At 40.3% G+C, this 26986-nt stretch overlaps 2 protein-coding genes and 1 non-coding gene across 3 annotated transcripts; 1 reads left to right on the top strand and 2 right to left on the bottom strand.

Moving 5' to 3' along the window:
* Positions 1–2887: 2887 nt before the first annotated feature.
* On the bottom strand, positions 2888–2991 carry LOC131394149 (small nucleolar RNA U13). The gene has a single exon (XR_009216082.1). It is a non-coding gene; the product is annotated as a small nucleolar RNA U13 (small nucleolar RNA).
* Positions 2992–3365: 374 nt separating this feature from the next.
* Positions 3366–11922, top strand: TTI2 (TELO2 interacting protein 2). Its single transcript, XM_058525188.1, has 7 exons — positions 3366–4401; positions 5542–5728; positions 6273–6365; positions 7743–7930; positions 8009–8152; positions 10725–10887; positions 11823–11922. Exons 1-7 carry the CDS (start codon positions 3755–3757, stop codon positions 11919–11921), a joined length of 1521 nt encoding a protein of 506 aa, XP_058381171.1. The 5' UTR covers positions 3366–3754; the 3' UTR covers position 11922.
* Positions 11923–12437: 515 nt separating this feature from the next.
* Positions 12438–21986, bottom strand: MAK16 (MAK16 homolog). The gene is made up of 10 exons (XM_058525184.1): positions 21899–21986; positions 19484–19533; positions 19284–19393; positions 19113–19177; positions 18773–18924; positions 17784–17838; positions 14778–14852; positions 13678–13791; positions 12840–12905; positions 12438–12656 (listed from the first exon to the last, which is right to left on the bottom strand). The coding sequence occupies exons 1-10, from the start codon at positions 21911–21913 to the stop codon at positions 12462–12464; spliced, it is 897 nt and encodes a 298-aa protein (XP_058381167.1). The 5' UTR covers positions 21914–21986; the 3' UTR covers positions 12438–12461.
* Between the last annotated feature and the right edge of the window lie 5000 nt (positions 21987–26986).

Raw genomic sequence — 26986 nt, 5'->3', positions numbered from 1 at the left:
TTTAAAGTCATAATAGGGCTGGCCCCGTGGCTTAGCGGTTAAGTGCGCGTGCTCCGCTGCTGGCGGCCGGGGTCCGGATCCCGGACGGGCACCGACGCACCGCTTCTCCAGCCACGATGAGGCCACGTCCCACATACAGCAACTAGAAGGCTGTGCAACTATGACATACAACTATCTACTGGGGCTTTGGGGGAAAAAAATAAAATAAATAAAAATTAAAAAAAAAAGAAATCGGCTTTTAAAAAAATAAATAAATAAATAGTCATAATAATGAGTTTTCTTATTGTTCCTTGCAGTTAGGCCAGTAACTCAATATACACTTTGATCAATGGCTTTTTTTCCTTTGAGGAAATGCTTTGTTCTTTTCTTTAAAAAAAAAATTATGTAAAACAGTTCCATGATTCCAAAATCAAAACTACAGAACAGTATATGAGGAGAAGTCTAGCTTCCATCCCCATTTCCTTCATCCTTTATTTTTATTTATTTATTTGTTATTGCTTCTGAGCAGGACCAGGTTGGACAGCCTCTCTGAACCTCAGTTTCATTATTTGTAATATAAAGATATTACCTATTACACAACTAATTTTGAAGATTAGTTGACTAATGTATGTAAACTCACGTTTTAAGCTATAAATTGCTCTTCAAATATTGATTCATTTGCTCTCTTATAATAATAATAATAATAATATTGAAGACATTTCTTTACTCATCTCTCCTTCCTCAACACATCTTCACAGTAACCACCACCATCACCACAGATCCTTTACATAGCTATGCTTAGAAATGGCTACTTCTCATTGGATGAGCTTTAGACCTAGAGCCCTGGGTGATTGTTAAATGCATTTAGTGTAAGTTCTGTTAATTATTTTGATTTAAATCCTAAAATATATGGTATAACATCGAGTTATCTTATGTGGGATGTAATTTTTATTTATTGCTCATTGACATTGCCACTATCTAGTTATGTCATTTATGGCAAATCACAACCTTCCTGGGCCTTAAGAAATCAGCTATTACAACACCTTTGTCTTACTGACAAAGAAATTAAGGTTCCTTTGATCTCTCACATTCTAAAACATTAGACTGAAGCTCATCCTGTTCTTTTCTATGTGTAACAATTTTTATTAGTTGGTAATTTATACTTCCATTGCTGCTGCTTTAAAATGTAAGCAAACACATACATCTTTCTTAGAAGAAAGGCAACACATATATACATGGTCTTGGCCTTGCTTTTTTCACTTAACAATACATCCTGGAGTTCTACCGCCTCCACAGAGATGGTCTTCATTCCTTTGTCCAGCTGCACAGAACTGTATTGTGTGGTGTACCCTGGTTTATTCAGCCAGTCCTCTGTGGACGGACATGTGGGTTCAACAAACATTTATTGCATGACTTAATTGTGCCAGGCACTGGGGATAAAGACATGGCCTCTGGCCTCAGGAAACTCCAAGGGTAGAAGGGGAGACAATGCAAGTACTTTCCTCCTAAGGGATCCACTTAGCACAAGGGGCACATGGAACAGGGAAGACAGGCTCACACACAGGAGGGATACAATAACCATCTGTGGGTTGGCATCTTGCTCCCACATGACCCTTAACATGGGAGAATCTCCTTGGGAGAAAATGTTTTTTATCAATGTTTGAAATTGCTTAGAATATCATGAGTGCCACCAATTGGTCAAGCAAGAAAGGCCAAATGAAAGAGGCAGACAGGAGGGGTACTAACCACAAAATTCCTCTGAAAAGAGGAACTGCAAGTTAATACAGGAACTATGATTTAACAATAAGAGCTAACACCTGTATAGAACCTCCCACTGACCAACAGATTGCTCTAAGTAGTTTACATATGTTTAACTCTTTTATTTCTCATAACAATCCTAAGAAGCAGGAACTACTATTACCTATATTTTACTGTTAAAGAAATTAAGGCACAGAGAGGTTACCGAATTTTTGCCCAAGGTCACACAGCAAGCGAGGGAGGCAAGGGGCAACGAAGGAATCGCTGATAGGATACGAAGATAGGAAATTTGCCAGCAGTGTCCTCTGCAAGGTGGGACGAAAGTACTGTAAGTCTCCCTGCACCATAAACCACTACTGGGAGGAGAACCTACACACACGCACGCGCAGACACACACACAGACACACACACACACCCTCTCCGAGAAGCCGGCTCTCCGACCCCTCCCCCCGTCCGACGTCCATTTCTCTGCGCTCCTGCCCACCCTTTGGTACAAATGAAGTGTGCTCCCCCGGGCTCCTGTGACACACCCGAAGCTATCTAAAAGTCACGGACAAACTCCCAAGGGTGACCAGGCACGGTGACCGGCCCCCGGGGAACCCAAGGTCAACTAGACACACCTCCATCCTCAGGGAACTTGCAGCGAAGGAGACAAGCAATGCCGGCGCAGCATGAGACAGGGGAGGGCAAAAAGGCAGCACCAGACCGTGGCTCCCCTCCTCGATCAACGCCTAACTGAGGACATCTGGCCGTCGGATCCCCGCTGGATCCTGCAGGTCGCAGCGGTCCTCCCGCTCCCTCGAGGGCTGTCTCCAGGCGCCGCCTGCCGCCGAGACGCAGCCCCGCGCGGCTGCCAGCCAGCACCCGGCACCCAGCCGGTCTCCCCAGTGCAAAGACACCGCCCTCCTCCCGGGAGGCCCCAGCCGGGTGTGCGGATCACACAGCAGTTTCTAACCCTTCTCTTAACACTGAAATTAGATATTTAAAAGCCTATGGCACCACACTTCCACAGGCTAGCCCCAAAAAATAGTTAAAAGACGCGCAAAACAAAACGTCAAAAACCCAAATATAAGAAACTACCCGAGAGAAAGTAAAACCCCGAACAACCAACTTTCTAAAACAGAAAACGAACAAGGATCCTCCAAGTTCACGTCAGACGGGTGATGTGCCGACGTCGTAACAAGGTTCGTGGGAGGCACATCTCACACAGACGCGTGAACACCCAATCATCATGCTTATGAACTACAAAAGGATCAAACTCCTACGCCTGAGAAGGAGCCCTGAGTATGGTCCACTGACTTTGCAGAAAGGGTGACAGATGTAGTCCACATATATCCCGTCTTGACATATAAGATCCTGTACCTTTTTAAAAATATCACCAATATTCCGTGATTTCTCTTTTTTGCTACCTTAATAAGTGAAAACAGAAGTAAAATTAGCGGGGAGATGATAATCTATGCAAATTTATCTCCTTAGCTCCACCTTTTTTGACCCCGGATCTCTGTTGCTTTACGACAGTAGGTCGTGAAATGACGAAGCGTTGTTGCAGTATTGGCGGAAGCTAGCGGTGTGCTTTGCGGCAACGACGTCAGCGAGGTCCGGAAGCTGTTAGGCGGAGACTGTGCGGGAAGGGCTGCAGGTGCTGGCGTCTGTGCTCGTCTCTTGCCTTAGGGGTTTATTTCTTAAACTCTTTGGTTTTTTTTTTTTTTTTTTTTTTTTTTGAGGCTTCAGAACGGCAAGAGTAATTTCTCCACTTCGCTGCTTGGAGTCTGAGATTCTGTTACTCCCAGAGAGGCCCCTCTCCCGCATGTTTTGCTTTACACATACTTCACTCTTACGCTGGTGAGGCTTGCCCTCCTTCCTCTAAGACGTCCCGCCGTCTTATTTGGTTTTAGTTCTGCTCTTGGGGAGAATTCCACCCTCCGGCTGATCTTTCCTTCCCTCCTTAGCTTATCCCCGCCCGTCTCCATCCCCGTCCTCTGGGAGAGACCAGCCCATCACCGCCGCGGACCGAGAAATGGAGCATGACAACCCGCGAGAGTCCCCATCAAAGGAGGGCTCTTCCTTGCCTGGAGAGTGGCCTTCCTCCGACCTCGAACAGGCCTTGTCTCAGATTTTGCACCGTCTTTCCGGCCAAGAGTCCCGACGGGGCAAGGCGAGAAATGCAGCTCTTCAGGACCTCAGTGCTCTGATAGATGCCACAGAGGGTGATAAACTATTTGAGGGGACTGGGACATCACTCCGCGGAATGCCCGAGATGCTGGGGCAGGTGGCAAAAGCCCTGGAGAAGTATGCAGCCCCGCCCAAGGAGCAGGGAGATAGAAGTGATGGTCACTCTGAAGTGGCCGAGAAGGCGGCAGCAGTTGGGTTACTGTTTCTTAAGCTATTGAGGAAAGTTGAAGCTGCCAAGAATTCCTTGGTTTGCCCTGCGTGGAAGACAAGCCTACGTCACTTGTCAGGACCCATCTATATTTTTGCCGTCACGCACAGTTTGGAGCAAGCGTGGACCAGCCCAAGATCTCAGGACGTTGCTGGAGAGGTGCTCGCCTTACTGCTTCACGTTACTGAGTGTGGTTCTGTGGCGGGATTCCTCTGCGGAGAAAATGAAGATGAGAAGGGGAGATTCTCTGTGATATTGGGGCTTCTCAAGCCCGATTTGAATAAGTGAGTACTCCTGCGGAAAGGGCCACCGTCTTGAGCTTCAGTCTAATGTTTTAGAATGTGAGAGCTCAAAGGAACCTTAGTTTCTTTGTCAGTAAGGTAAAGGTGTTGTAATAGCTGATTTCTTAAGGCCCAGAAAGGTTGTGATTTGCTATAAATGACATAACTAGATAGTGGCAAACTCGACATTAGAATCCGAGTCTTCAGACTCCGTTTTCTAGTGCTATTTCCAGTCTTCATGACAATTGCCCTGGAAATTGGAAGTTCTGTCCCGTTTATTTAGACTTAACTTTCTTAAATAAGGTGGGGATGGGGATTTGGAGAGGATTTAAACTTATGGTTTGAATTTAAATTTAGGGATCTTGAAACTCAGCGCTAGTTATTAGACAGGGATAGTTATTAGATATGGAAGCAATGTTTGGAATGGAAAAATAACAGCCCTTTAGATTGCTATCAGCTAAAGTATTTTCTGTGAGTTTCCACTTGCTACTTTGTATGTTAGTATTTGTAACACTGGAGTGATGAGAAAATGCGTGTGTAGCTGTCATTTTACCAGGAACTTGGAGTTTAAAGGCTTAGTTTTGAGGCAGTCTGGTGCTTCTTGTTATTGCTTCTGAGCAGGACCAGGTCGGACAGCCTCTCTGAACCTCAGTTTCATTATTTGTAATATAAAGATATTACCTATTACACAACTAATTTTGAAGATTAGTTGAGTAATGTATGTAAACTCACGTTTTAAGCTATAAATTGCTCTTCAAATATTGATTCATTTGCTCTCTTATAATAATAATAATAATAATATTGAAGACGTTTCTTTACTCATCTCTCCTTCCTCAACACATCTTCACAGTAACCACCACCATCACCACAGATCCTTTACATAGCTATGCTTAGAAATGGCTACTTCTCATTGGATGAGCTTTAGACCTAGAGCCCTGGGTGATTGTTAAATGCGTTTAGTGTAAGTTCTGTTAATTATTTTGATTTAAATCCTAAAATATATGTTATAACGTCGAGTTATCTTATGTGGGATGTATTTTTTTCAAGGACGAGAAAATTCTCTGTTTAGCTTGAACTGGTTAATTCTCTTTGCGAGTTAACACCACGGCACTTTACTTAGTGTGGTTTCACATTTCCACTTAGGGAATCCTGGAAAAATAACCCTGCCACCAAACATGTTTTCTCGTGGACTCTGCAGCAGGTCACTCGACCCTGGCTGAACCAGCATCTGGAGAGGATACTTCCCCCATCATTGCTCATGTCCGATGACTACCAAACTGAGAACAAAGTCCTGGGTGTACGCTGCCTCCATCACATTGTGCTTAACATGGTGAGCAGCCTCTGCTCTCTGTCATCTGTATTGATGGGACAAACTGAGTCTTCATGGCCATTGTCATTCATGATTTCACTATTTTATTGTTGCCTATGTTTATATCTTTCATTAACTGGCTTTCTGTTAATGCTGTTGTGTAACTAAATTCACTTATTTATGTTTTTTTTCTTTATATTTTCCCTCTGCCGACCTGGTAGAGGTTGTATCTCACAGGTGATATATATGAGAAACATGGGCCATGATCACGCACATAAGGCATGCACCATTGTCAAGTTGAATAACTAGACCTTGAGTAATTAACACTTGACTTTCAAGGAACAAAAAAATCAGAAACTGAAAGGGATTATACCCAAATGTGCAAGCTATTACTCAAGGAAACTTTTTTTTTACACTGTGTATTATGGAGCTTTTAAAATATACAAGGAAGTCGAGAGAGTGGTGTAATGAATCCTATGTACCCATAATTCAGTTTCAAAAATTAATCAACATTTTGCCAACTTCGGGAAACTTCTCTTTTACTTGGGTATTTTGTCTGTTGCAGCCGGCTGCTGATTTGCTCCAGTACAACAGGGCCCAGGTCCTGTACCATGCCCTTTCCAACCACCTGTACACACCGGAGCACCACCTCGTCCAGGTAATGGTCACATTTCTTCATAACTGTGAGTCTGAGTTCTCAACTTTGAGTGGAAGGCGGCATTATGTGAATCAGAATAGTTGAGAGACATTTTCCTCTCTTGGAAAGTGAGGATGACAACTAAAAGCCCTTGCCTAGTTAAAACTATGGAGGTGGCAAGTGTCTAGTGAAGACATCTCAGTACTAAGCAGACATCCACATTCCTGAGTCTCCACAGAAAAGCCAGTGTTATGTCCTCATCTGGGTCAGTTATATATCACTTAGAGGCAGCTTTATGTCTGAAAAAGTTGTACTTTTATTAATTTAAGTGTCCTTCTTTCTGTGCTGCATTTATGTCAACATACACACTTGAAACTCCTTATGTGTTGGATACCTTAGTGTCATTTATTCTTTCATCCAGTAGACGCTGAGTACCTACTGTGTGCCAGTAGCTGTTGTAGGTTCCAAGAGTGAATGAATCAGACAGAGTTTCTGGCTTTAAGAAACCCTTAAGAGAGACATTTATGTAAATATGTATACTATATATGTAAATATAGTATAGAGTGATAACATCTATTAAAAGAGGTTTGTGTGAAGTGCAGTGGGTGTCCAGCAATAGGCAACTAACCAGGTTTGGTGGTGTTGGGGTGGTTTTAGGAGGATTTGGGAAGGAGGTGATATTTGCTTATGAAGGATGAATAGGAGTTTCTTGGGAGGGGAAAGAACATTCTGAAGACAGAGAAACAAGTTATATAAAATCAGAGATAGAAATAACTTTGTTTCTTATTTTATGCCTACCTTTCCTCCCCCTACTTCACCCTGCCACCTTTCTTTTTTAAAGATTAAGTTTTGAAAATCCAGTTACTAACAGCCAAAAAGGTTAGGGTTCTTGAGATGGTGATTTAAAAAAAACCAAAAAACTAAGAGAAAAACCAAAGATCCCAGGAGAGCTAAAACAGATTGGCTAGACACTGAAACTTCAGATAGGGTGGTCAAATTGGATACAAATTAGGACCATCTTAGATTCTATTTGGGAGTGCTTTTAGTGTAAGTACATGTGAATATCATTTAGACTTAGTAATTTAGTGACAACAGATTTAAGACTCCTAAAATTTGAGTTAAAGGTTTAGCTTTCCTATTCTTCCCATTTTATAGATTAGCAAAAAACAGTTCTGAGGAGAAAGTATTAACTTATTTGAGATTGTCAGATGGAGATAAAGAATGTAACAAAAGTTTGAAAGTATAAAGTAATATACACTTAATATGTATTATCATGAGTATCTTTTAGAATTCTGTGACATGGACCCCAAGGATAGGTTAACGAAGTTGCTAGAAAATCAGTGTGTGTTGTGAATACAAATGGATGAACTACAGTTCCTTTCCATTACTCCCTCCTAGGCTGTGCTGCTGTGTCTGTTGGATTTATTCCCCGTCCTGGAGAAAGCCCTGCACTGGAAGGGAGATGCAGCCCGACCCACCACACACTGCGATGAGGTCCTGCAGCTGATCCTGACCCACATGGAGCCAGAGCACCGCCTTCTCTTACGCAGGACCTATGCGAGGAACCTGCCAGCCTTCGTGAAGAGGCGAGTCCCTGGGCTGCTGGTCTGGCCGTAGTCCTCAACTTCATCTCTTTGGCATTACATTTGCTCTTTCGTTTTTAGGTTGGGGATCTTAACTGTCCGGCACTTGAAGAGGCTGGAGCGAGTCATCATTGGTTATCTGGAGGTTTATGACGGACCAGAGGAGGAGGCTAGATTGAAGATATTGGAAACCCTAAAACTTCTCATGCAGTATACATGGCCCAGGTATACCACCCAAGCAGACAGATGTGCTAAGACGGGCAAAACTCAAGCCAATTTTCTCTTCAGAACTTGCCCAGATGTACCTTCAGTACAAATTAAGGACATGCCATATATTTGAAAAACTTCCATTTTTACACAGCTATTGAATTTTTTTTTTTTCTTTTTGTGAGGAAGATCAGCCCTGAGCTAACATCCATGCTAATCCTCCTCTTTTTGCTGAGAAAGACTGCCTCTGAGCTAACATCTATTGCCAATCCTCCTCCTTTTTTTTCCCCAAAGCCACAGTAGATAGTTGTATGTCACAGTTGCACATCCTTCTAGTTGCTGTATGTGGGACATGGCCTCAGCATGGCCAGAGAAGCGGTGCCTCAGTGCGCGCCCGGGATCCGAACCCAGGCCGCCAGCAGCGGAGCGCATGCACTTAACCGCTAAGCCACGGGGCCAGCCCAGCTATTGGATTTTGAACTGAGAAAGTGGCATTAAAAAGATGAGATATACCCGTAGTTACTTCGGGTGTACATCCCTCTACATTTATAATGCATATTAGCATTTTAAAGGCCATTTAAAAGTGCTACCATAGACATGCTTCACTTTGTTCACCCCACTGCTTCTTAAATCTGAGAATGGAGTACTTCATAGCACATTATGGAACATCTGCAGAGCAGTGATCAGAGTACTGATTTAGGATATGATTGCTTGGAAAGCATTCCAACTCTGGCTTGAAGTAGGTGTCAGGAACAATAACCTGGAACCCAAACTTATTGAGTCAGCACGAGGCTTTCTTGCATGAAATAACGAAGTTGAATTCAGCTAGAGTCCAGTACCTCAACATTATATACAGATGGTTCCTGACTATGTTTCGACTTAACGATTTTTTGACTTTACAATGGTGCAAAAGCTATGCACATTCAGTAGAAACTGTACTTCAAATTTTGAATTTTGATCTTTTCCTGGGCTAGCGATATGCAGTACAACCCTCTCTCGTGATGCTGGGCAGCGGCAGCGAGTGCAGCTCCTAGTCAGTCCCATGATCATGAGGGTGAACAACCTATACGCTTACAACCGTTCTGTACCCAACCATTGTTTTTCACTATCAATACAGAAGTCAATAAATTACATGAGGTATTCAACACTTTATTATAACTAGGCTTTGTGTTAGATGATTTTGTCCGACTGTAGGCTAATGTAAGTGTCCTGAGCTCATTTAAGGTAGGCTAGGCTAAGCTATGTTTGGTAGGATAGGTGTATTAAATGCAGTTTCGACTTAATGATATTTTCAATTCAATGGGTTTATCAAGACGTAACTCCATTCTGAGTTGAGGAAGATTTGTCTATCTGTTCTGAACCGTATTCTCTCATTTCCTTATAATGTACCTGATACTCTTTCCTTTAGTCACATTTGTAACTAGGTTGCATTTATTGACTTACTGTCTTTCTCCCCTACTGAACCATATGCTCCAGGAGGATGAAGACCACTTGAGTATACTGAGAATACCAAAGCTTACTCAGTACCTGGTATTAAGTACACAAATATTAGAAAAATGAATGGACTGCAATAGAATGAATAGATGGGTGAAAGAAATTGATTCAAATTAATACTGTCAGGCCTTTAAAGAGCAGAGACAAAGATTCCAAGTAGAAGAGATCAGTGAACGAATGTAGGGAGGTTAGAAAATGAATATCATGTATGGAGGAAGTGGGGGCTGGGGAGTGGGAAGCAGCCGATTAGATGCTGAATGAGGACAGGTGGAGGGCTTAGTGGCACACATGTTATAGGAAACTGCTTAATATCTTTTAGATCAAGATAAAGGATGAAAGCTTTTCCCAGTCACATTTCTGTCCAGAAATGTGGTTTATTGTGCATATTTTCACATTACAAGTTAAATTATTTTTCAGCGTCCATTCAGGATTTTTATTTATTTTTTATTGTGGTTAAAAAAATACATAAAATTTACCGTTTTAAAGTGTACAGTTCTGTCGCATTAAGTACATTTACAATTTTGTGCAACCATCACCACTATCCATTTCCAGAACTTTTTCATCCAGACAAAAACTTTTAGAAAGACTAAGTAGCATAGGCTGGGCTTAACTGATGGTAATCTAGGATCTGGAATTCAAATGACAGAAAGTTCAAATTTACATTTAAGTCCCAGAAGCCGAGCTTATTTCCCTCACTCTATTTTTAACTTCCAGGCCTAAGACTGCATAGAAGTTAAAGGAGTATGGGCCATCTCCTGTTCTCTGGCCGAAAATATAGGCCCCTGGTAAGGGAAGGTCCCAGTTCTCCTTTTTCAGGGGAGACTATTTCCTTACAATAGGACCAAGCTTCTGGAGGGAAGCAAGGTATTCTTGGGGAGGCCAGTGTTTGTGTGTATGGGCAGTCTGTTCTAGAAAAAAGTAGAGGGCTTGAAGTTAAGAAATCTGGAGTCTGGTCTCTAGTTCTGCTTTCAGCTCTGTGGTCTTCAGTTCCTTCATTTATGAAATGAAGACTTTTATACTAGATGGCCTTTGAAGTCTCTTTCAGTCTTAATATCCTGATTTCGAGTTTAAACATAGTTTTCCTTTTTGATTCCAGAGTTTCCTGTAGACTTGTGGTCTTACTGAAGGCTCTCTTGAAACTGATATGTGATGTAGCAAGGGATCGAAGCCTCACACCTGAGCCTGTTAAGAGTGCCTTGTTAGAGGAGGCCACAGACTGCCTGATTCTCCTGGACCACTGCTCTCAAGGACAGGTGAAGGTAAGGGACAGTCTGCAGCTTGGTTCCAGTTAGGTCTCGTTATCTTTAGGTAATTCTTATGATTGATTATAATTTAGTATTTACGTGCCTGACCAAGTCTGTAAATGAACATGGAAGGTTCAGGTCTCCACCCCTGAGCCCTCTAGCCTTCAAGAGTTTGATCAATACCTTATTATTCCTTTAAAGCTAGTCAGAACTGTTTAGACCAAAAGACAAGAAGTTCAGCAGATGTTTCTGGGGATGAGATAGAGAATGGGCAAAAGGATCATGATGAAGAGTTCGTAAAATTTAAATTCTGTACTAGTCATCTGAATCAAAAAAAAAGATGAAATAATGGGCTATAAGCCACCAAGTAGTAATAATATAGGTAGATTAATTCAGATACCAGAAATGGTTCCAGTTTTTCAGGGGCAACTATGTTTTTCCATATTTTCATTTGTCCACATGGGAACTCTTCCTGTGGTCTCATATTCCATAAAAGTTAACTGCTCAAAACCATGGCATATAAGAGCTATGTGTGTATTTATATATATTTAATAAACTATTGCCTCATTTCTTACCCCACTGAGAAATATTCAATTGAACGTTATAAAGCAGCATGAAAAGAAATTTATATCCTAAAAATATTTAGAGATAGTATAATTTGTTGTTTTATTTATTCAAATTATTTCATCTTGGCTCTTTAATCTCACGCAGTTTTCAAGCCCTGGATCTAATCTAATTCACCTTGGCTCCTATTAAGCTGCTGCTTCATGAGCCAGCAGGACATTTCCAGGCATGGCAACAGTTTTTAAAGTTACACCTATTTTGTGAGCTGTCCCCTAGTGTCATCCATTCTTTCCTTCTTTGAGTATGGTACAAGAAAGAAGAACCAAGGTAAAAGGAAAAAAAAATAGCAAAAAAAAAATCAAAGCCTGTTTGGTTTCATGTTTCAGCGTCTCCTGGCCAGAATCCTCCAAAGCTGTGAAGACAGTAAGTTGGTGAACTGTATCAGAAAAGTGCAGCAGGTTTCTGAAGGCGCTCCCTGTGATTGAACTTAAGATTTGTGCTGTTTTCCTAAAGAAGAAATGATTTTCTTTCTAGTCCAACTGTATAAATGGAATTATTTAAGGAAAAAAGGTATTTTTACACTGAACATTATAACTTAGATCTTCTTTGTCTTTTTTTCCTTTTACTCCCATAGAAGTAGGGAAAGGAAAACAAGAAAAAATTGAAGTCTAGATATTTCTAAAGTTTGGTGGGGGGACGTGGGAAGGACATCAGGGAAAGAGGGGCAGGTAGCATTTAAAATTTTAAAATATTTACACCCACAAACTCATCTGTTAAGCTTCTTGGGCTCAAGCTGTTACTTCAATACATATGCCAATGCTATAAAAATACTCTGTTCACAATTTAAGGCTTTCCTCCACACCCTTCCAGATTTCTTGCCCACAGAAGTGGCATAAATATTAAAAACACAAATACTGTGTTAAATACAACATAAAGAGCAAAATCTAGAGGTGTGTATGTGTTTAAGATAAAGAAAGGAAGAAGTTCAGAATGTTCAGTCCTGTTCATAAATATCTGAAGGGAAATCACGTAGTTTTGGCTTTGTCCACAGGCTCTGTCTCCTGTTCATACTCTATCTCTACGTATGCTCGTTTTCTCCGCAAAGGTCCTTTCAAAGGTGTTTTGCCTTTGTGTTGGGCATCAAGGGCCTTGTCTTCTTCCTCACTGGAGGATTTATCGTCCTCATCTTCATCACTGCTGGCATCCAGTTTATCCATATCCTAATATGGGGAGGGAAAAAATAAAGCAGGAGAGAAGACACTAGATTCACTCCCCAAACTCCATTATCCTCTCAATTTAGAACAAATTAGAGAATTTATGTGCCTCTGTGTGTGCTCAGAAACTCTCATTATTTTGGGGGGTTTTTGCTGAAGGCCAAAGGATAATTTTTACCCAGATCTCACCTCAAAATCACTTATGTCACTCTCATCCACCTCATCATCTTCCACAAACTCTCTTTTTCCCACCTCCTAAAACAAAACATATTGTTAGGTTCAAAACACCTAATGAATTCAGCTTAGACGTCGGGTTTTCTTCTTTGATAAATAAGTACATAAATAACATAAAGAGAATCAGAGCCTACTTATCGAGGCAATCAAAATCTACTTATTTCCAAGTTTAATACTTTTGAATTAAAAACATTTTAGGGATATCAATTCTCATACCTGATTTAAATCATTAGACGTAAAACATCTTCATTCTAATTGGTTAAAATCAGTATATAGGAAGGGATTTACACACAAGTCTTTGTACATTCAACTAAAACTATAATTTTAAATATCAAAAAATAGTTTACTAATAGGAAAACTATACCTATGTACCTATGTGAGTGTACCATGTTGATTAAGCACCTGCTTGCTAAATCTGCCCTTTCCCTAAAAATACTATCACTCAAGTACTTCTCCTATATTAACAGTAAGATTAAACCCTTTGTAAATTTCAGTAGGTTCCTTAAGGATATATTCCATCAGCGAATGAGGAGTCTTCATTTGTCAACTTGCCGGAAAAATTTTAGAATGCCAGTAAATAAGATTAAAATTGTCAATGCATAGTTTGTTGGCTGAACGTGGAGAACAGAGCAGCCACTACTGAACCAAAATTAATCTCATGATAGAAAAAAATGACCAAAATAATTATTTTTGGTTAGGGGACAGAAAATGATATTCTGTGTCTCAATTACATAAAAATAGATCTAGTCTTAGCGATTACTGCTTGACAAACAAAAACACAAACAAGGCTTACTTCTTCATCATCTTCTTCATCTTTTTCCTCAGCATCTGAAGAGTCACTCTCTGCCTCTTGCTGTTCCAGGGCCTTGTCGAAGGCATGAATGGGGAAGTTGTAGATGTCGCCATACTGAAGAACACGAACAGAGACTGGCTTTAACTACCTTTGGATCTTACATAAAGCCCACTGTCTGACGAGTTTATTACTTTTTCCTCAGTGATTAAATGAGAATACTTAATTTGATAAGTAATATTTCTATATTGTTTTCAAGCCTAGAGCTGGCAGTGTCTTAAAAAAGCCCATTTTTGACATTTAAATAATCACTGGTTAATACCAAACAGATAACTCCTATAAAGGATGGAACCATATCTGCTTAAAATTTAGCAGTGTATAAAACCCATGCATTGGAACAAATGTAGTTTTGCGGACAAAGAGGAAATAATAAGGAAAATGTAAATTTTATTTATGTTTTCTCTGTAAGTGACACATTCTTAAGAAGAGAATAAAATTTATTTTAAAGAAACTTAAGGGGCCGGCCCAGTGGCGCAAGTGGTTAAGTGCGCGCGCTCCACTGCGGTGGCCCAGGATTCACCAGTTCGGATCCTGGGCGTGCACCAACGCACTGCCTAGCAAGCCATGCTGTGGTGGCATCCCATAGAAAGTGGAGGAAGATGGGCACAGATGTTAGCCCAGGGCCAGTCTTCCTCAGCAAAAAAAAAAGGAGGCTTGGCAGTTCTTAGCACAGGGCTGATCTCCTCACAAAGAAAAAAACTTAAAAGACTAAGATAATAGGATCAAAACTGTATGGCTTTTATAAAGACATCTGGAATTGTTGCTTTTGGGGACAGGATTTGTGAGTGAGGGCAGAAAGGACAAGGTCTCTCCTCCTGAGTGGAGTATCAGGGCAGCAAAAGCAAGGCAGGTGCTTGTGCCAGTGAACTAACATGAAGCAGCCAGGGGCTATGATATTTATCTTATTCCAGAAATAAAATCCAGGTGAAGATCTTTCTAGCATCTTTAAAAATAAAACACATTTCCCACTATTCCACATTTCCTAGTATGATATTACCACCTAAAAAGTAACATTTGTACCCTAAAGCTCCTAGCTTTCTCACCGTATCTTTTTTCAGTCTCTCCAGCAATTCCTTCTCAATGGCGTTGTCCAACTGAGCAGCTATTAATGCCTTTTCCTACCAGAAAAAAACAGCAAACCCATTTACTTCATTAGGACTCATTTTTCAGCCTGCAGAAGTGGAAGAAGCCAACAAGTTTTTATAAGAGAGAAGATGTAATCACTTTTTTCCTCTTGCTATTACTGGGGCTTCTGCCTCTCCAACCAGATATATTTCTTCTTTTTCCCCCTCTCAAACTTTGTGAACCGTTAAATTTTAAAAATGCCTATGGTTTTATAAATAGCATTCTAAATTAAATTCTAACAAAGCCTTTGATCGATATACAAAGCAGGTAGGTCTACGTACATTTAAGTGTCTCAGAAAAGTAGCAATCCTGAAGCAGACTTAGTAAAAGCTGAAAAAAGGGAATAAAGACCTTTACTTATTTACATTTTCTTAAACCCATTAGATTCCACATGATAGATAAAAAGATAAGAGATCTCTTCCTTCAATGATCTCTCATAGGAAATGATACATGGCATCAACCTGTACCATCTACAACCAAAACAGAAAAATATAACTTCAGGGGCCGGCCCAGTGGCGTAGTGGGTAAGTTTGACCACTCTGCTTTGGCGGCCCCGGGTTTGCAGTTTCGGATCCTGGGTGCGGACCTACGCACCACTCATCAAGCCACGCTGTGGCAGCATCCCACATACAAAATAGAGGAAGATGGGCATCTTCCTCTGGCATCAGCAGATGCCAGCTGAGGGCCAATCTTCCTCATCCGGGAAAAAAAAAAAATCTAACTTCAATCTATGTTTCTAGCCTAAGATTGTGCAGTAATTTGACAGTGAAAATCGTAGAGGATTTTAAAGTGTTACACACTGAAGCTATGTGACAATGATGAACAGTGTGTGGGATAAATCACAATGCAGGGAGATGGGGCATGTGGATCAGTTAAAAGGCTCCTGTGATGTTCTACACTACTCTCTAATGTGGGTGCTTACACCTCAAAGGTGAGCCACTGAGATGTAGGAAGAAAAGATTAAAAACTCATTTTTTAAAAAAATTAACTGCTACTAATATTTTTTATGCATACTGACATTGGTGCCTTGACTCTGTCCATAAAGCAAATACTTATGTGCCAGATACAATGAACAAGATATCCCGAGGGAGCAATACTGCACAGAGTTCAAAAGTGGTGGTCTCACTCCTTTATTCAGATTATTACAACATATAGCTATTTGTTTGCTTGATTATATGGAGTTAAGAGATGATACTGAATAGTTTGCAATAAGATAGGGAGTAGTTATTCAGGTGTGCTGGTTATTTAATGGTTTAGTACTTAAAAGGGGTTGTAGAACTTAAAGAACCATGCATTTTTCACAAAAAGAGAAATGTTTCAAATTTGCCAACCTCTTCTAAGATGACAAATGGATATCAGTGGTATGTAATATAGCAGAAGTTTTAAAAAATACTCTTACTCTGTTCCTTTAAGAGAAAGGCAATATTTTAATAGTGAGGTTGAAAGAAATTGTTTTTTGAAAAAAAGAACTTGTTCTATGGATAGAACATTTTAAAAAGAAGTGATTACATCTATATGTGACATTGCTGAAAACATGTCTCATAAAAACTGCAATCACACACTTTAAAAATTTGGAAACAGAATTTTCCAACCTATTTAAAAATCTTTCAAATCTACATTTTTCAGAGGACTTCAAACTTATTTGGTAAAAATAGAAAAATTTACTTTCTTCTGAAAGGTTTGCAAGAACACCTGTTTGACAGTCAAGGAAGATGAAAACTCACTAGCCATATTCGAATAAAAACTTGTACATAACTAGTGGTGGTGAATGAAAAATGAAAAGCAAGTACTTAATGCAGACACTCAACGGTGCACTTCTCTATTTATCTCTGAGACGTCTGTCACTTATGAGGGCCCTTAAAGACAAATTTATACTCAGTTAAGAACTAAATCTTCATTTCATGACATCACAAACTACTATTTATAATATATACATGTATAATAACATTTATAAATAATATATTGGGGAGTGTATGTCCAAAACTTTTTTGATGTTTGAGTGATCAAAAAAGTTTGGAGACCAATGATATAATAGATTTACGATACAGAAATCTATGTGACTAACGGGAACAAAAGCATCAAGATTATTAAGACTGTTTCTTGATAGGACATGACAAATGATCAGGCCAATGTCCGTTAGTGGAAGGGAGGTAAACAAAGCAAATCCCTAGAATGACTGAAAATCTTAACTCGTCAGGAAAAGCTAATTCCTGGGTCTTGAAAAGCATAAGAAAATTCAGCTTGAGTGAGGCCCCAGTTGAGGTGGAGAGGCAGACTGCTTTCTACAACAAAGGCTAGAGTCTCCTGACTAGATTTTCCATGGACAGCACGGTATTACCATCCCCGTTCATTACTTTAGTAATAACGCTGCCCAGTTTACTTCAAAGAAACAAGTGATCCTGATCAATTCCTTACCAGCAACTTCAAAATCCAAAAAACCCAACTGAGTGGCCAAATATGACCTGAACTAACATGAGGCTACTTAACAGCTTTTAAAAATTCCATCTAGTGTGAACATTCTTGCATTTCACTGCAGAACTACTGGTGTGTGTGTGATCAGAATGCTCAGACCCTGCTGAGGGTAATATATAATATATGACATAGGCCACATATTAAAATTCTCAATTCTGAAACATTTGACCTCAAGAATTTCAGACAAGGCGTTGTGGATCTCTATTTAAGGTATTCTTTCTGTTCTCCATTACATATATCCCCAAAGCACCCATATTTTAACCTGCCCTGAAAGTCACAACCTTAAGATATGGAAAATCAGATATCTTAGGCAACTCTTATCCATTAGTGAACCATTATCCAGGGCCAGAACAGTGCAAAGACAATGGTGACTGAATCTTTCTTGTGAGCCCTGCCTACATGGCCCTAGCCTCAATGAAAATAGAGAAGCTATAAATATCAGAATAAGTTACCTCTCTTCTTTTTTCCCTCCGCTCCACCTTCTTACTCAAAGGAACAAGCTTCCTCCTACGGGAAATAAAACATATTATCAGAAAATCCAAGTACATGTGCTATGTATTCCTTTAAAAAAGTGAGACAAAAAAATGGATTGGAATTGATTTTGTAGGGCTCAGCTCAATACAGCAAGATAATATATTTAAAATTTTCTAGAAATTTAATGCTATAAGAAGTCAGACATTCTTACATATATTTTAATGTGGCTGTTTTTGTTTTCTTTAGGCATTCTGAGACTTTGGAGGGCATTTACTATGCTAAGATTAATGCTTCAGTGAACTAAGAAAAAGGAATTTTTTGTAGGTCACAATGGAAAAACATTAGAGCCTAACACTCCTTACGAAGGTATTCAGCTAATTCTGTGGATTTCTTATCACTTTTTAAAATTAGCTTTCAATGAATCTAGAGTAAAGTTCTTACATTCTTGTTTATTCACATTTTTTAGGTCATTTTCAAATCCCTAATTTTAAGATTCCTTCAAGGGGTTATAAACAAAATTTTCTGAAGCTGATTTTCAGACAGGGGAAAATCAAGTTGTACTAAACTGTTTTAAAAATCCTGGAGATGGCTGGCCCCGTGGCCGAGTGGTTCAAGTTCCACGCGCTCCGCGTCGGTGGCCTGGGCTCACTGGTTCAGATCCTGGTCGCGGACCTACACCACTTGTCACCCATGCTATGGTGGCAACCCACATACAAAATAGAGGAAGACTGGCACAGTTGTTAGCTCAGGGCAAATCTTCCTCAGCAAAAAAATAAATAAAAATCCTGGGAAATCAAAGGGCACAACTTTAATCTGAAGTAGTTTCTTCTTAGCATATCATAAGAGATTACGCAAAGTTGAATTTAATAGAAAGCATTAACAGAGGTTTCACAATGTCTCAGCTTTATAATATGATCCATGGAAAGATAAATTTAAAAATAAATAAATGAATGGTCTAAATACTTACTGTCGCTTTAGTGTAAGTTTTCGAATTCGAATTAGGTACTGGGTGATCTTGGTGAATCTCTGCTTACATTTGTGTCGAATGAAACGGGGCCAATAAATTAGATTTTCATCTATTTGCTCCAGTGCTTTCTCATAGTTTTTATGAAGCCGGACCTATCAAACAGAAAAAGGAAGCTTGAAGGGCAAGGGTAAATGATTAGGTCTTCACCGTTAACGACACCTATGGGGCCTAATGAGGATGGCTTCAAAAGTTTAATCTAGGAGAGAAGAGCATGTGGCATCTGTGCTCCTGATCAATACAACCAATGTATGGACATATAGTTGTATGTCCCAGGTCTTACCCGTTCCCAGAGACGCCTAGGAAAAGCTGCTCGTTCTATAACCTTCATATACAAGTAGCACTGTCCTGCAGGATGAAGTAAATACCTTTAATATTATTTACAGAGAGACTGAAGAATATCCTTTTAAAAGCTGTTGACTAGTTCTCATGGAAGTTAAACCCAGGGAGTTACCTTTCTCTTCTTTGATAGTGGCATACTGACTGTTTGCCAGGGGACAGGATGACCGATTACACAGTCCAGTCAGGCTGTATTCATTTCTGCAAAAGCCCTGAGTCTTGGTTCTAGAATGGGAGGAAAAAAGCAAAACTTAGAAGATGGATTACCAAGAGGGCAACTGAAGGAATTTGTCCAAGATGCAAATCTAGACTCACCTTATTTTGAAGGAACAAAATTGCTTGTTTCCTAGTGTATCCCAGATAACCTGCAAGACAAAGGAAAAACACATTTCAATTGTTCTGACACAACAGATGGCATATTAATCCAACAAAATAATGCTCTAGGGCAGTGCTCTGCTTTACTGAAGAAAGGAGTCTTTGAGGAATGAGATGAGGAAGACATTCTTTGTAAAATAGTTTTTGACATGTTTTCTTTTTTTTTACAAATGTTTTTCTTGTTTTTACAAATAACAGATTCTTGTAGAAAAAGTAAATACAAATTAGCAATAAACATAACCTCATTACCCAGAGATAAAATTTATTTAGCATTTTGTAAATATTTTTCAAATTTTTTCTGTGTACACTCCACCAGTATGGCTGTGTAAATTTTTAGCAAAAATGAGATCATATTATATATATTTTTTAACTTTCCTTTTTTATTTAATATGTTCATTATCCATCATTAAAGGCTACACAGTTACTAGATTTTTGGATATACATACCATAATTTTATCTCACTGAAGACAAGGAAAATCACCTACTGCTATCCTCCACTCACCAATATGCTCTATTCATTTAGCATTTATTGTAACTCAATTTATGTAAGGCATTGACTTCCCTGAGTCCTGACACACAGGAGGCACTCAAGCATTTGTTGACTGAAGGACGGTGTAGTCCTTAAAGAGTTTTCTCTCTCTAGTTAAGGAGAAAAATATGTAAGCAAGGCATCACAAAGCAGCATTCTAAGGGCCACAACAGAGGTGCCTAAGAGTATGAGAGCCTTTGCTGAGCTGCTTTGAGGAACTGGGAGAGGCTTTAAAGCAGTTCAAGGGAAAAACACACAGAAGTGTTAAAGAATGGAGCAGTGTTTGGGGAATTTTATAAGATATGTGTTTGTTGGGGTGGTAGGGCGGGGTGGTAGGAAGCAGGTAAGAGGAAATGAAACTGGAGAGCTCCTGCTCATTCTGGCTTGAGGCTTTAAATATCATCTCTAAGTTGATGACTCCCAAATTGTCATCTCCTGAGCACTAGACTTGTATATATATCCAGCTGCCTACTTGACACCTCCAGCTCAGATGTGTAAAAGGCTTCAGACACGTGTCCACACGGAGCTCTCTATTCCACACCTCTCAAAAGAATACCCTGTTCTTTCCCTAGTCTTCACATCTCAATAAATGAAACCACCATTGGACTATCTGTTCACATCCAAAATCCTTTGATTTCTCCTTTTTCATCCTCACTTAATCCATCACCAGGTCTTGTCGGTTATGCTGATAAAACAGATCTCAAATCATCCACTTCTTTCCATCTCCATCATTACTACCTTAGCTGAAGCTACTTTCATCCTACGCCAGTTTCCTTGCTTTCAGTCTTTCTCTCCTTCAAAAGCCTTTCACACAACTACAGAACTTGTCACAAACATAAATCAGATGTCATTTCCCATTAAAAGCCCTAAAAACACTTCCTACAAGACTCTACATGACCTTGCCCTGGCAAGCATAGCCAACTTCATTACCTTTCTGTCTTCCCTTGATTCCTCTAACACGTCACATTGGTGTCCTCTATTACATTCCTTCTCTCTTACCTCCAGATCTTCGTACTGGACTGTTCCTGCTGCCTGGATTGACTGCTTTTCCCTCAGCCCCTCAGTGCCTGGTTCATTCTCATCTTTTAGGTGTCAGCTCGAATATCTTCTATTCTGAGAAACCTTCCCTGATCAGCCCTATCTAAAATGGTCTCCCCATTACTCTGTCATTACCCCTGGTCTTTCTTTCATAGTATTACTACAAAGTGCAATTGTTTTCATTTATTTGTTCCTTTGTTTACTATCTGTCGCCCCCACCCGTGTGCTCCAGGAAAGCAGAGGTCGTTTGTCTGGCTTATTAACCACCAAATCTCCAGTCATTACCACCGTGCGCACTGTAAGCATTTCAGTATTTCTCCAGCAAATAACTAAATGAATGAATCTAAGATGCTTCCGAAAGTATGACCTGGGCAGAGAGTAGAGCAAATGTAAAGAAAAACCTAACAGAAAAAGCAGACTGAAAAGTAACGTGCAGATGGAGGAAAAGGATCCTTAACTGGACGTCTAAACTTCGCCGTACCGCCCCCCGCCCCTCCACCGCCCGAGTCCCCAAGGACCCATACGAAGGTCCCTCACAGCTAGGCACCGAGGACTGGACACGCCGACCCTACGGACTGAGGTGGGGGTGGTCTGGCTCCTCAGCCCCGCCGGGGCAGCGGGCTGGAGGTCCCGGGTAGACACGTGAGAGCCCCGCAGCCGGGGTTCTGGAAGCCTCGCTTCCGGAGCGACACGAGGAAATGGCCAGCTGCGTATGCGGCTTCTGAGTCGCCTAAAGCGGGCGAGGCACCCTGCGTAGACCCCGGGTGGCAGAGCAAGAGGAGACTCACATCATCTGACTGCATGTTGCCGGCGGTTCAGCGTGCACACCCTTGACAGATCCGGAGAGCAGCCACGCTTCTTCCGGCGAATCACTTCCGGAAAGCCTAGCCTCACCTATCGCGAGAGTTCTGATTTCTCGGACCTGCACAGCGCCCTCTGGCGGTCTAACTTCCGCGCGCGCCTCCGGATTTTTGGCATGTCCCGACTGTCACCGAGCGCTCACGCCGCCTTCGACTTGTCGCCGGGCTCACCCTGGACTGTAAACCCGGCTAATGGCCCGGTGCAGCCCCGCGCAGGAGTCGGCCGGATCCTGGAGCGCGGAGGCCGAGGACGCCGGGCGCAACCGTGTCCACCGCGCGGCTCGTGACGGCGGCTGAGTGTTGGCGGCGTGTCCCGCCCGCCGGCCCCGTCTCTGCCCCCGGGGCGCTCGGCGCGGGCGCCGCTCGTCCTCCCTCGCCCGGCCTGTGGCGCTCAGACGCGGCCCTCGCTGACCTGAGACCCCGCTGCCGCGCCTGCCGCTCCCTCACTCGCTCCCCGCCCCCCGCCACTCTTGTTTGGCGCAGCATTGGGTCCTGACTTTTGAAATTTATAAATCAGACAAGATTTCAAAAAATTTTTTGAAAGAATAACAACTTTTTCCTGCTTTTCATTTAGACAGGGGAAAAAAAGAAAAACCTATACTAGCTCATACCGTTTTTCAAAAGAAAGGTCTTTTAATACTAAAAGAGTAGGAAAGGCACGATCTCAGAATAAGGATGGGCCCTTAATTTGTATATCACATTATAAAATAATTCAGTGTGTCATAAATAATGTAATTTCGCTGCATGCAGGTGAAAACTATGAATTAGAACCACCCTGTTGGAAAGCACTGATTTAGCACTGGTTTTTGGAGCCAAACAGGTTATAAAAAACAACTGCTGTTTGCTAAATATCTTTTTTTTTTAAGTGACCTTTTTTAAGTGACTTTAAGTGCCCTTTTTTGGGGGGCAAGTCGCTTAACCTTTATCAAACTGCTTCCCATTTGAAAAATGCAGGTATGTGAGGGCCAGAGGTATGTCAAACACATAGTTTACATTGCTTCATAAAAAATAGTGATTATTCTCACTAGCCTACTGCCCTATGCAAGACTGGTTTAGAGACCTAGACGAAAGTCATATTATACATACACATGCCCTTTTATGTTAGTAAAATCAAGTTTAAAACAATGGGGAAGAAATCAAAAGCTAGACAATACTCACCACACTCCCTGAATTGTTTTAAGGAGGCAAAGTGGTGTATTTTTTGTTTGATTTAGTATAACACTGTTTCCCTGCTCACCACCAACAGTTGAGTCCTGTGAATAATCTTTTTTTTTAATTGAGATATAATTGACATATTAGTTTTAGGAGTACAACATAGCGATTCAATATTTGTATATATTGTAAAAGGATCACCACAATAAATCTAGTTCACATCTGTCACCATACATAGTTACAATTTTTTTCTTTTGATGAGAACTTTTATCTATTCTCTTACTAACTGTTAAATATGCGACACAGTATTATTAACTGAGTCACCATGCTGTACATTACATCCCCCTGACTTTATTTATTTTATAACTGGAAGTTTGTACCTTTTGACCCTCCCCTTCATTGATTTTATCCCCCATCCACCCATTTCACGCCCCCAATCCTTCCCAACCCTGGCAACCACCAATCTGTTCTGTGTATCTATGAGCTAGTTTTTTTTTTTTTTTAAGTTCAACATATAAGTGAGATCATACAATATGTGTCTTTTTCTGTCTGACTTATTTCACTTAGCATAATGCCCTCAAGGTCCATTCATGTTGTCACAAATGGCAAGATTTCATTCTTTTTTTATGGCTGAATAATATTCTATTGTGTATATATATAGATATAGATATAGATATACCACATTTTCCTTACCCACTGAGGGACACTTAGGTTGTTTTTGTATCTTGGCTATTGCAAATAATGCTACAATGAACATGAGGGTGCATATATTTTTTCGAGTTTGTGTTTTTGTTTTCTTCAGATAAATACCCAGAAGTGGAATTACTGGATCATATGATAGTTCTATTTTTAATTTTTTGAGGAACCTCCATATTGTTTTCCACAGTGGTTGCACCTATTTACATTCTTACCAATAGTGTGCACGAGGGTTCCCTTTTCTCCACATTCTCACCAAGACTTATTATTTCTTGTCTTTTTAATAATAATCATTCTAGTAGATGTGAAGTGATATCTCATGTGGGTTTTTTTTTTACAACAAAGCAAGCATTTATTATTATAATACTAAATTTTTTTTTGAGCAAGATGGGCCCTGTGCTAAGATCTGTTGCCCGTCTTCCTCTTTTTATTTTTCTTTTTTCTCTCCAATGCCCCAGTACCTAGTTGTGTATCATAGTTGCGGGGTTGTAGCTCTTCTATATGGGACGCCACCTCAGCATGGCTTGATGAGCAGTGAGTAGATCCACACCAGCTAACCCTGGGCTGCCGAAGTGGAACGCGCGAACTTAACTGCTAGGCCACCGGGCCAGCCTCTCGTGTGGTTTTGATTTGCATTTCTCTGATGATTAGTGATGTTGAGCATCTCTTCATGTACGTATTGGCCATCTTGTACGTCTTCTTTGGAAAAACGTCTTCAGATATGCCTTTTTTTGTTGTTGTTGATGATGTCTTACTATTTATAACATTTGAACATTTAGTTGTACGTTATTGTCAGTCACCATATAAATGCATCCCTTTACCCCTTGTGCCCACCTCCCAAACCCCTTCCCCCTGGCTACCACCAAACTGTTCTCTCTGTCCATGTGTAAGTTTATCTTCCACATATGAGTGAAATCATGCGATGTTTGTCTTTCCCTGTCTGAGATCTGCCCATTTTTTAATCGGATTGTTTGTTTTTTTCTGTGACTTGTATGAGTTCTTTATTTATATTTTATATATATAATATAATATAATTATATATTCTATATATAATTATATATAGAATATATAATATAATTATATTATTATAACATAATATTTAATATAAAATATATAATTCACTATATATATTTATATATGTTCATATTTTGTATATTAACCTCTTATCAGATATATGATTTGCAAATATTTTCTCCCATTCAGTATGCTGCCTTTTCATTTTGCTGATGGTTTCCTTTGCTGTGCAGAAGCTTTTTAGTTTGATGTAGTCCCACTTGTTTATTTTTGCTTTTGCTGCCTTTGCTTTTGATGCCAGATCCAAAAAAGTCATTGCCAAGACCGATGTCAAGGAGCTTACTGCCTATATTTTCTTCTAGCAGTTTTATGGTTTCGGGTCTTACAGTCAAGTCTTTAATCCATTTTGAGTTAATTTTTGTGTAAGGTGTAAGATAGGGATCTAGTTTCATTCTTTGGCACGTGGGGCTGGCCCGGTGGTGCAGCGGTTAAGTGCATGTGCTCCGCTTCAGCGGCCCACGCTTCTCAGGTTCGGATCCCAGGCACACACTGTCGCACCGCCGTCAAGCCATGCAGTGGTGGCATCCCATCTAGAGTAGAGGAAGATGGGCATGGATATTAGCCCAGGGCCCATCTTCTTCATTAAAAAAAAAAAAAAAGAAAGAAAGAAAAGAAAAAAAGAGGAGGATTGGCATTGGATGTTAGCTCAGGGCTGATATTCCTCCCAAAGGAAAAGAAAATTAAGAACTCAGTGCAGACCTTAAGGACCCATTCTTTTGCATGTGACTGTCCAGTTTTCCCAACACCATTTATTGAAGTGACTGTCTTTTCCCCATTGTATATTCTTGGCTCTTTTGTCATAAATTAATTGATCATATATATGTGGGTTTATTTCTGGGCTCTCTATTCAGTTCCATTCTTCTGTATTTCTGTTTTTTATGTCAATACCATACTGTTTTGAGTACTATAACTTTGTAATATAGTTGAAATCAGGAAGTGCGATGCCTCCAGCTTTGTTCTTCTTTCTCGAGATTGCTTTTGGCTATTCAGGGTCTTTTGTGGTTCTATACAAATTTTAGGATTATTTGTTCTATTTCTGTGAAAAATGCCATTGGAGTTTTGGTAGGGATTGCATTGACTCTATAGATTGCTTTGGCTAGTATGGACATTTTAGCAATATTAAGTCCTCCAGTCCATGAGCATGGAATATCTTTCCATTTGTTTGTATATTCTTCAGTTTCTTTCATCAGTGTCTTATAGTTTTCAGTGTACAGGTCTTTCACCTCCTTGGTTAAATTTATTCCTAGGTATTTTATTCTTTTTGATACAATTATAAATGTGATTGTTTTCTTAATTTCTCTTTCTGATAGTTCGTTGTAAGTGTATAGAAATGCAACAGATTTTTGTATACTGATTCTTGTATCCTGCAACTTTACTGAAATTGTTTATTCTAACAGTTTTTCGGTGAATAATCTTGACTTGCTACCACATTTTAGAAATGGCTCTTAGCAAATTTTTCCCCTAACGTGTGAGAACTTCAAATGGAAATGCAGAATGTAGAAACATCCTTAAAGTGAGAAATACATATTTTTTAATTACAAATCATGCATGATGACAGGCTAGTTTATGTTTAAAAGTGAGAAATGAAGCTGAAGAGGTAGCCAAAAGCTAGAGCATACAAGAACTTATAGCTCATGATTTTAAGTGGATATTTTTGAAAGGAATATTGGCATGATCTGATTTATGATTTAAAAGGGTCACTGGCTGTCATGTGGAGGCAAGCGTGGAGGCAGGGAGAGCTGCTGGGAGGGTATTACAGTAGTCAAGGTGACATGGGTCGGGCTGTGGTGGTGACACTGGAAGTCATGAGAGGTGGTGGAATTCAGGATGTACTTTGAAGATAGAGCCAGCATTCCCTCATCTATTAGATGAGAGAAGTGAGAGAAAGAGAGTAATCAAGGATGACGCCAAGGATTTTGGCTTGAACTACTGGGTAAAGAGTGGTATCTTTATGAAGATAGAGAAAGCTGAATGAGGAGCAGATTTTAAAGGAGGCACGAGTTGAATTTTGGTCATATTAACTTTTGTATGCTCACTAGACATTCAATTATAGATGTTCGTACCTAGCAGTATGCACACAGCAGTCCCTGCCCC

The sequence above is a fragment of the Diceros bicornis genome, chromosome 29, assembly GCF_020826845.1.
Source record: "Diceros bicornis minor isolate mBicDic1 chromosome 29, mDicBic1.mat.cur, whole genome shotgun sequence".
Classification (NCBI taxonomy): Eukaryota; Metazoa; Chordata; class Mammalia; order Perissodactyla; family Rhinocerotidae; genus Diceros; species Diceros bicornis.
Note: the sequence above shows the minus strand (reverse complement) of the source record. Positions and strands in the feature narration are given on the sequence as shown.